This window comes from Achroia grisella, unplaced genomic scaffold (assembly GCF_030625045.1).
Source record: "Achroia grisella isolate CSIRO2021 unplaced genomic scaffold, CSIRO_AGI_Agris_v1 utg702, whole genome shotgun sequence".
Taxonomy (NCBI): domain Eukaryota; kingdom Metazoa; phylum Arthropoda; class Insecta; order Lepidoptera; family Pyralidae; genus Achroia; species Achroia grisella.
Window position 1 is genome coordinate 1,588,923 of NW_026712999.1, and position 11,118 is coordinate 1,600,040.

The 11,118-nt window shown below is 31.1% G+C and overlaps 1 protein-coding gene across 1 annotated transcript; it reads right to left on the reverse strand.

Annotated features, from left to right (window-relative positions):
* Positions 1-638: 638 nt before the first annotated feature.
* LOC131850092 (chitinase-3-like protein 1) lies at positions 639-9,748 on the reverse strand. Its single transcript, XM_059200246.1, has 8 exons — positions 9,648-9,748; positions 8,463-8,645; positions 7,766-7,866; positions 5,482-5,747; positions 4,252-4,412; positions 3,444-3,598; positions 2,216-2,657; positions 639-1,500 (listed from the first exon to the last, which is right to left on the reverse strand). Exons 1-8 carry the CDS (start codon positions 9,715-9,717, stop codon positions 1,313-1,315), a joined length of 1,566 nt encoding a protein of 521 aa, XP_059056229.1. The 5' UTR covers positions 9,718-9,748; the 3' UTR covers positions 639-1,312.
* Between the last annotated feature and the right edge of the window lie 1,370 nt (positions 9,749-11,118).

Genomic DNA, 11,118 nt, shown 5'->3' on the forward strand with positions numbered 1-11,118 from the left:
CTAGTACCCATAACCCAAACTCTGCTTACCCTTGGATTGGATGATGTTGTGTGATTCGTACATTATTATTATTATTTATTATAATTTGGTTTGAATCTATTAATGAATATATTTACAGTTGTTATATCTTTGCATGTCAAGTTTATATTTTCCATGAATATTGTGGAGTACATTGTGTGAAATTGTAATGAAATTTCATACATCTGTGTTTATGTCAGGTCGTGAAGTATTTACCATGACAATGGAACCTATCTTTTTCTAAGACCCCTCGAGGCAACGGTGCGAAAATGACAATTTCATTAGATTCACTCATATATACAACCTGCTCAAGTAAACATGCTTTTTTCATTTAAACTAAGTGTTTTTATTTGTTTTATGGATATTTATCTTTAAACGTACGCTTGTTTGCCACTATCGTAGTATAAAAAAAGGTTATTAGAGGATTATATAGTCAAAAATTTGGAGTTTATCTTTGACTACCGACCCGTCCCGCCTTCGCACGGATGCTTTACAAATTTTTAAATTTCTCGACTTGTTCTATAGTATATTACGCACATATAAATACATATAAACTTTTTATACAATTGTCTCTAGACTCTCTAGAATCTTTCTCTATGGCTGAAAACTGCATTAAAATCCGTTGAGTTAAAAGATATAAGCGAACAAACAGCGGCGGCGCCGCGGCGATTTTGTTTTTTACTACGTAAAGATATAATGTCAGTTTTTTATTTGTTAACATTTAGCTTTCGGTAAACAAAAATAAATTTATTTTACTTAACGAGTATATAATTAACACATTTATAAAATAGTTGTACAAAAATGATATCTATGGTAAATGAAAAGTTCTAAGCTCTAGAAATATCGATGACTCGTCTATATAATTTTATCTTAAATGTGACATCGGTTATGTGCTAGTAAATGAATAAATTTGTTGAATAATAGTCTGCATAAAATTATTATATAAAATTGTATTTAGGAAACTTGTGAAAAATAACAATTATATAAACGAATGTAATGGAAAATAACATGTTATAATATAGTTAGCATCAGTTCAAGTAGGCATATTTTATATTTACAATACTTAATCTCATATCACTATCTAATCTTTTATACATATAATAACAGTATAAGATTTGGTAATCTAATTCTTAGTAAACTTGGTAGTCTCTAAATTTGAAAAAGCAATAAAACTTAAAAGTTTGGTTTATAATGTAAAATTATAACAGATACAAGTTAATTTTGAAGTGTTAAATGCAGAACTATGAACGTATTCAGATCAGAGTGTCATAGCATTAAAAATAGTGTTGTGTCATTAAAGAGTACAATTTACAATGTGTTGGTAATTACAAGATACAGATTGTTGGTCCCAAACGAGGTTACCTGGACATTGAAATCTTTTAGGTTCTAAAACACCGTTGACGTCAACGCAGATAAAGAATGATGTACAACTTTCTGGATCTGCAGCGAAGCCTTCACTTTTGCAAACTGAAGTATTTGGTGCTGTAAAGAAAGTTATGATCATTAATTTAGATTAAAACTTAGATAATAAATTGTTTCTTATTTGTATTATATTATTGTTAAGTTATTGTAAACAAAGCACCCAGATTTCATGATATCCTTGAGTATATTCTTATATACATATATATTTTGATACAATTAAATCTTAAATTAATTGACGGCCACTCTGGCAACAACTGTAGGCTCCATATATGAACAGCACCACAGACATTACAAAATACAGTCTGATCCCCATACATTGACACTAACTAACACTAACTACGGTGACATGCCACTATCTACACTAATATTATAAAAAGGTGAAGTTTGTGAAGTTGTAGTGGGTCTCTAGATCTACTGAACTATAAGATACATAATATCACGGTACGACCAATAGTAGCGGAGTTAGAATGAAAAATGTAGCAAAAACGGGGGATAAATGTGACGCAGACGAAGTTGCGTGGGTCAGCTAGTAACATATGTATAATTTCAATGCAATATCGCACCCTTCACATCTTGCAAAGTTACGACAGAATTGAATAAGATAGATGTACCGACAAAGTATATCTGCAAACTCCTTATGTATTCGAATAAAACGATATTTGAATATAACAGTTACCAGTTACCATTTCAGTTAATTACGATGATGATAAGGTTATTTTAGTTAAGGTTTAAAAAGTGAGATATTACTAATTGCTCTAGATATATTAAAAATTACCTGTAGTAGTTGTTGACCTAGTAGTTGTAGTGCTAGTATATGATACCGTAGTAGACGGAGAGGGACTAGTAGGTATGGTTGAAGGAGTAGTAGATGTGGCTGGTGTACTAGAAGAAGCTGAAGTAGAAGACAGAGCTGGTGTAGACGGCGGAGATGTTGTTGATGTGTTTTCCGGTGTAATATCTTCAGCACTAGCTAGTGCTTTATTAATAGCTCTCAGTAAAGGTAATTCTCCATCTCCACAAACTCCATGACGATCGTCCGTGTCGATACTCCAGACCATGACACCAGCCAGATTTAAGTCTAATGCATATTCGACCTTTGTAGTTAAAGAATCAGCATTGTCGAAAGATAACCAGTTTCTGCCCTGAATAGCATAAGGGACTTTGGCAAGACTATCGTATCTAACATCCCATGGTTGTGTTTGGTGTAAAATACAGTACTGAAACAATTAATAAAAATATTTTATAATTATAGACATTTTAGCAAATTAAAAAAAAATTTAGCTAATTAAAAGTTTGGTTAAAAGCGTCAGAAAAAACCTATTAGCTAAAAACTAAAGCAAGCAAAATATTGCAGTTTGTCTATCTAAAAAAATAATATTCCTGATTTGATTCATGTTGACATGATCCAAATGGTTTTATACTGAATTCACAATTTTCCTGTGTACTTGACAATTACTGCATATGCATGTTTCACCGTAATATTTGTGTTATTTCCTAGCCTTTATTATTATTCAGTTAGTGATTTTTCGATCACATTACTTTTACTTACAGATTTTTATCGATAGATTTGGATTTGACGAAAAAATAGTCATGAAAACTATGGCTAGTTTTTGAGCTATTTTGCAATTCCGTTATCAATATTATAAAATAATAATTACGATAACTTATGAAACATAACACGTGAAAACACTAACTACTCGCCTCGCTTTTTTTTATACTACTATGGTGGCAAACAAACATACGGCCCATCTGATGGTAAATGGTTACCGTAGCTTATGGACGTCTGAAACACCAGGGGTGTCACGTGTGCGTTGCCGACCCTTAATAAACCTTAACATACCCTTCGCTAAACCTCGCTAAAATTTTTGATATGGGAAATTTTATTTTACGATATAAATAATAATTGAAATTATTTTTCAGCGCATAAAAGAAGGAAGTATTTTTGAACAATTTACAATTTGTTATGAATGAATTATGATATTAATCAAAATAACAACAATTACCTCATTGTAACCCATGAAGCCGCTGGTAACTGTGAAAGGTCCACCAATACCGGGTCCAACAGAAGGGGCTCTAACTGAGTTTACATTTGCATTTGCTAGTGTGAAAGTTCGTCCATATAACGGCAGACCAAGTACTAATTTCTCACGTGGACATCCTTAAACATAAAAAGAAAATATATGAAGACAGCGCGTTAAACAACATTGCAGTTGGGGAGAGACAGTTCTACAGACACTTGTGCTATCTGACATGATAAGCATATTTTCAAAATATGTAACTTATAAATTATTATAAGATTTATTTAGGCATGGGCCTGGCATGTGTATGGACACATCACACGTCTTCGTGTGTCACAGCTTCATATGCCATTTTCGATATAAGGTGCACCTTAGTCCTCTTAAACGCATGATAAATACTATGGGCAACAGAATTAGATACGAAAAGATATTCTAAAATAACATTTTAATAAAAAAACAAATTTAAAACCTGATTTACTGAGCAAAGCCAATTACTCTACATTTAGCTGCCATTCTTGACGACTATAATACTACTACCATATTTTAATCATAAATGCAAACCTGATGGATGGCCTTCGGAGTCTGACGGTTTAGCGCACCGCCTTACTTCCGATATCATATGTTCAATTCATCGCAATATATAAACATTTATATTTATGAGTATGATTGTTTTTGCTAGTCTGGGTATTTTCTACACACATATATCACTTTTTTAGTACTCATAACACAAGAGCTGCTTAACTCGGGACTAGATGGCACTATTGCTGGATGGGTTGTTATTATTAATGCTAACCTTCTCGTAGCCAATACTCGATAGCCACGTCGACAGTGAATAGGGTTTCTTTAACAGCGCCTTCATCGCCTTCTCCTTTATGTAAAGGCGCGTTGTGTCCTGTCACTGTATTCCAGGCTCCATACATATCGTATGTCATAACACTTACTATGTCTAAATATCTAGAATAGAGCGGAGAGCATTATTAGTAATGTTATCATTATGTTGACCTTCCACTCTACGCCACGCGGAAACTATCGGGATAAATTTCCGGTAAATTCAATACGATAGGCTGACTGACTTTACTTCATCGTCCATTGATTTAATATCATCCACATTAGGGACATGTATCTTTAGAACTGATCGATGCACCATTCCACATTAACATCCAAAAATATTTTTTCTCCTAATAAAACTAAAATAATGAATATTATCTGACTGTTCACCTGATAGAAAGTGACAACCCTCAACTAATTTGTGCAGGCGTTTTTGCGTTTAATATCTAGTATTAGGTTATCTTATAATTTCTATCAAGTTGATTGTATGAATGGTAAAGTTATTCAATGGTTCTATATATGATTATATCATTAGAATCATAAATCATTAGTTATTATTAACAACTATTATTCCTTTTTAATCTATATAATAAATTATTTCAAATGCTTAGACTTAGAGATTATTTCATATTTATTGTTACCTAAAACGTCAATTGACTCGATTAAATTACTTCGCTCGTATTCAATTTCTATTGAATAGAAACTGAATTAGATTATTAAAATGGGCAACAAAGGTTTAGAATTATCTTAATCTGCTAAAATTCCATTATGGATTATCTAATAAAATAGTTTCATAGATATCTTTGTTTGAGCTAATTTCTAATCGAATATTAAAGAATCTATTAGGATTGTTCTAGTATGTATAAGTAGGTATCGAATTGTGGTAGACACTAAAAGAAATTAATATTAAATGTTGTTTGAGAGTGTTGTGACCTAGAACTAGTTACTACTCCGTTTTACACCCAGAAGGTCGTGAGTTCATATCTGGCAGACATAAAAAATCATGTGTAATTATATGTTATATGTCTGACTAATTCCAATAAAGAAAACAACGACAACAAAAGCAAAAATTAATCTAAGAAACGATCCTGCAACCGAAACAAAGCTTATAAAGCAGGCACCGGGCTGTAATTGGTGTGAGAGATGTATCGACTCGAAGATTTTGTGTACTATACTGTGTCTAGCTTTTACTTACTGTGAAATAGCTGGTATATCATACGAAAGTACTGCCATATGTCCCACTGAAGATACAGCGGCCGTCACAAGGAGACCATACTGAATAAACACCTCTTTTATCTCTTTTAACAGCTGAGTGAAATTGTTGATATCTGCCCGACCATTCACTGTGTCACGCCGGTTAGGATATTCCCAATCGATATCAAAACCATCAAAGCCGTAATCTAGCACAAGTTTAAGTGCACTCTCTATAAAGTTCCGTCGAAAATTAGGACTTGCAGCCATCTGAAAAACACGTTATGCATCTTTGATGTCAAAACATTAAGTACTAAAAGGTCTAGAAAGAATAAATATTACATGACACGAAAATAATTGGAGTGAAACCAACCCTATTGATAGCAAACAAAACATTGAGTCATTGGGAATAGCATTATCACACATATTTATAATAGAAAGTTCGGTACAATAACGGCAATTATAAAAAATGGGAAAACATGAAATTATATTAAATGCATGAAATTGTATGATTAAAAATAATTTTGTGTAAATGAGGTTGAATTACTAATTAATTATTATATTAATTAATAATTAATATAAGAATATACTATGTTATATTATTAATTATTCAACTTTCGCGTTTAGTACATAGGTACATACTATTATTAAAATAGTAAAAAGTCAGCTCGTAAACACGTGTAGTGTAACACGAGAGAGGTAAATACCTTTATTTATCATAAAATTATTCGTGTTAAAACCCCTTTAATTATATTCATATTTTTTTTTGTTTATAATAAATACTACTTACAGATAATTTTTTTTGTCGTTTCTTACTTGATAATTTTAATGATATATGTAATTAGGCATATTTTAAAATAATACATTGTGAAATATTAAATATAATTACTGATGTATTTGATTGAATCAGTGTTGTAATACATAATAAGTGCAATGTTATATTGCGGAAATATAAGGAAATATAAGATAGATATCTTCCTATCTGCCGGATTAGTGTTATCTGCCAATTAGTCGATCAGAGCCTAGACGTTTCTTTTTATTTACTCTGAGATAATAATAAATTCTTGCGAAAAACCCTACTAATGTTTTAGTAGTTTTTACCCGTGACTACGACTGCATGGATCGGATAATGCGTTGACTTGATGAAAAACTACAATATATCTTATTCTATCTTAAGTAATATCTATATTTATTTAAATTATATAACAATTGCTTGAGTCGCCAAGTTTCTTAAAGAAGAAACAACTGCATTCATAATCTCATTTATAATATATAACATACTCTATGTTAGATTACATATTATAAGGATGATGTTAGTAAAATGTTAAAAATTGTAAAAATATTTAGAAATTTCGGTATTACAATATTTGCTAATCAATAAGACTTAAACAATTGGATGGGTTTGAATGAATTTTTTATATATACATACGTATATGGTATAATTAGAAAATAAAGCCCCAGATTTATGAAGATTATTTATAATCTTGATAAATAATTGGTTTAAATATAGACATTGTAGACTATTTAATGAATAATGAAGATTATTGCAATTAGGCCTTCTACATTAGCGGTAATATATTTATCTCTAATTGGAATAGCAAATAAGCTAACGGCCCACCTGACGTTAATTTGTTTTAATGGATGATAACGGAATGGTGCACTCGCCTGCATTAACCAATTACGTTGGCTGGGACACCAGTGGAGGATGAGAAAATGAGCATGCATCAAGTCCCTCATGCGTCCGTACGTCAAGTCAGTTCGTCGTGACAAATTTATGAATTTATCCGAGGTTTTCAAGGTATCCAGGGGGAACTGCATAGAGGTTAACCTGACATGGTACACTGCTATAAGGTCATCAGTCCACATTACTAACAATTCTTTCCCCCCTCTGATAGTAATTGGTAACCGCCGCTTAGAACAGCACTACGACTGATTATTGTGTGACTCCAATATTGCCACTCATTAGGTTTTATTCCATAGGACTAAGATGTCATGCCTCTAATCCTGTAATTTTCTATAAACTATCCATGCATTGGAGCATAGATTTGTAAAACAGAGTGCCTTAAGTATCGGCAAAGCGCACAATACCTTTAGTAATTGAAAGTTATGTTATTATGGTAACTGTTCACCATCAGATTTCTCACTATTGTGGTATAAATATGTTAGCATGTGGATGTTTAAGTGTTGATGTATTTAAAAGCTAATTAATATATATAGTATTTATGTAAATAATGTTTTCTTAATTATTAGTGTTTCAGGTAAATTTTGAAATTTACGTAAATACTTACTATAGAATATTTAGCAGAACCTTCACTCCAGCCGCCGACCGCTAAAATAGTTTTTAATTTAGGATTCCTTAGTTTTAAGGCGTTAAATCTTCTGAAGTTGTCTGTAAATAATTTTAACTTATTTATTTAACTTTAATGTTCACAATACAAGCTAATATTTTATTTTGCGAACTTAACTTCATGGTGCATTCTCTGGGATACCTATGGTCACTGACCATAAGTGAAGAGAGAGAATTATTGAATAACAAAGTTTCAGTAAAATATAAACAAAACTTACAATATATGTGTGCCTATAAGACATGTAATATGTATACTACAAAAATAGATAAACAAATTTATATTATACATATACAAGTACATAAAATACAGAAATGTGTATAAAATAGTCTGACAGTCACGTATAGAGAGTAAAAGAGAAAAATGATCAAAAGAGAAGAAATTAAAAGCATTTCAGTAATTAATTCTATAGAAACAATAAAAAAGCAAAATTTTTCAGGTAGTTTATTTTTTCTATAAGTACAAATTTATTGAAACAGGATAGTCTAAATCTAAATAGGATTAGCATTAAATTAAAAAAAAAACAGTTTTTAAGAAATTGTAAATAATACCGATTTTTTTTAAACTTTAAGGAACGACTTAGTAATAATAACAATTTACGATGGATATATTTTCAACTTTATTTGTATTGTTCTCTTACCTCTTCCATTATTTTCTGCATAGTCGAGCCGAGGATCCAAGGAGATGACAGTGCCTTGGTTGTTTATTCCAACAAATGAATATATCAAGTGTGTACATAACTCTGTATTTATGTCCTCTACCTCAAGCTTGCCCAGACCACTACTGTAACTTGCCCATGACCCGTAATAACATAGAAATAGTTCTGAAAATAATTTTTACTTGATAAATCAGATTGATACAATGAGGGTAACACTGTTATGACATAATTAGAAAGGGTCGTAGTCCATTTATATAAACAACACTTAATGTATTATGTGGTTGTGCGTATATGTAACATATAAATATATGTATAGCCGTTTTTTTTTTTGTAAAAAACATGTTTTGTTATAATATAAGATAAGTTTCTACATTTAGTGGTCGCACTTGCAAGTATCTATGCACCGATTGTAGTTGGACCATACGATGTGACGCATTCATTGCCTCAACGATACGATTTATTTTATTTTTAAGTATACCCTACATTTGTCTTATTTTTTCGTTCACCTCTAAAGAATCGTATAGCATGTTATCTTTAGGTGGGCAATGGTGTCTGAGATACAGGCTAGGCCTAGTTTAGACACTACTGCACTGGACTTGATATTAAATAGTTAAGAACTATTGTATATATATGAATTAATATAGATATATAACCTTAGTTAAGTCCCTTTTGTATTTGTTTTTTTGCACAATAAAGTTATTATTATTATTATTATTATTATTATTATTATTTATTTACTACCGCTGTTGAGACGGAATGGATGTGGGATCAAATGTTACCGACACAAAAAAATATTGTGTTGATACACAATTTTTTTTATATCTACCTATCCGATGATGTAAACACAAATAACAATCCATATTAATCTGAGAGACGGCGGTAGGTTTACCGCCTGTCACTGTTAATTGTTTACATATGTAGAAATATAAAAAACTAAATTAAATTTCATAAAAGAATAAACAAAGCTTAAAACCTACATAGCTGGCCATATATGTGCTTATATTATTTAATATAACATTTAATACTGCATTACATTTAATACTGATTATATGCAAATTTTGATTGAATTTCAATTCAATAATCACTATCACAAGTCACTATATAAATTCGAAATTTATGTCGACCATCACAAAAATTAAAACGAAATTTTAACAAATAATCACTTACTTTCACTGAACACAACGTTATTTGCGCTAAAAGCAAATAGCAATAATATTATAATATTATTTTTATTCATTGTTTATTAATCACAACAATACTTTGGAATAGAATAGTTGTAAACATTCACTGCCTCATAATAAATAGTTACACGTTTATAAAGGAAATGTTATCAGCCATAGACATATTCTGAATCTTAGCAATATTGATAACAGTTTCAAATACTCGTTAGGATTAACACTAGGAACGTAATATGGGTTCTGTCAGTATGTAAACATTATTTAAATATTAAATAACAGATTTAAATGATTCATTCTTATTTAACCACTGTTTAATGTTTTTTATACTACAATGGTGGTAAACAAGTATATGGTGTTTCTAGTAGTAAAAGATTACAGTTTCCTGTGGACGCCTGAAACACCAGGAGTGTCACGTGTATTTTGCCTACTTTTAAAGTTTTCCTCGACACGTGCTACTATGAAATAACTAATTAAAATCGATTAAATTTGACCAGAAAGTAATAATATCAACGATTCAATAAAATTTCTTTAAGCTTGTTTTTGATTACACGTAACTGAAAATCTCGATTTTCACCAAATACGGACATATATTTAGCTTATCTGTATGAAACAAAATAGTATCCAAAATAGCAAGCAAGCAAGCAGTATAAGAAAATATAAGACATTGAAATAATATTAAATTTTCATATTTATATTTATTGCCCTAATAGAGTAAGCGAAACCAAAATATTTACGGCAAAAACTCGATTGAACGTATTGCTATAGCGCTTTGATGAAAGGAGACGCAAGGTCTCTAAATAGAGATGGAACGAAGACTGATGAATACCTCGTTAATTTATTATATGAACATGTGTGTTTGTTAAGAGGACTCTCTTGATAAACCTTAATATATTCTTCCTGAAAATCCAAAAGCTTCCCAAAACCTCGGCAGGTAATTCATTTCACTTCAATAGTGCTACGTTTAAGTCTGCTTCAGGAACTCGTCTTCAGCTTTAGGCACAGTAGCGTATCTGGAAAATATAAATAAATTAATTTAATCCTCTATTAAATATTCGATTGGTCATAATTTAACCGGAAACTTAATGTAAAATCGTTCGCGTACTTGATGACTGTTTCACCTTCCAGTCTCTAAACCCATTGCTGCGTTTCTATTGAGGAATGCGATATGGTGGTTATGGGGTACATGACGTTAGGCTTCGGGAATGACAACGCATGAGGAGTAACGCGGAAATTACGTTACCTTTGGTGCTGTTTATATATGCTTTTACTCAATTTGTTCTTAATTCAAGTTTTAATTTATTGAATAAAGGTAGATATAAAATGTCTTTCAGTATCTTGTTGTAGGATAGCTAGACAATAGGCCTATAAGTAAGTTATATTAAAAAGATATAGTAGATTTAGGTAACATCATATAGAGGCCCTTTTCTACTAGAATGCGTTCATTATATCGTAATGAATAG

Excerpts from the sequence above, each read along its gene's own strand:
- LOC131850092 (XM_059200246.1), bottom strand. The coding sequence starts at position 9,717 with ATGAATAAAAATAATATTATAATATTATTGCTATTTGCTTTTAGCGCA. Across the intron at positions 7,867-8,462 it reads TGCAGAAAATAATGGAAGAG|ACAACTTCAGAAGATTTAAC; the intron begins GTAAGAGAACAA and ends AATTATTTACAG. Across the intron at positions 3,599-4,251 it reads CGAGTATTGGCTACGAGAAG|GATGTCCACGTGAGAAATTA; the intron begins GTTAGCATTAAT and ends TTTATGTTTAAG.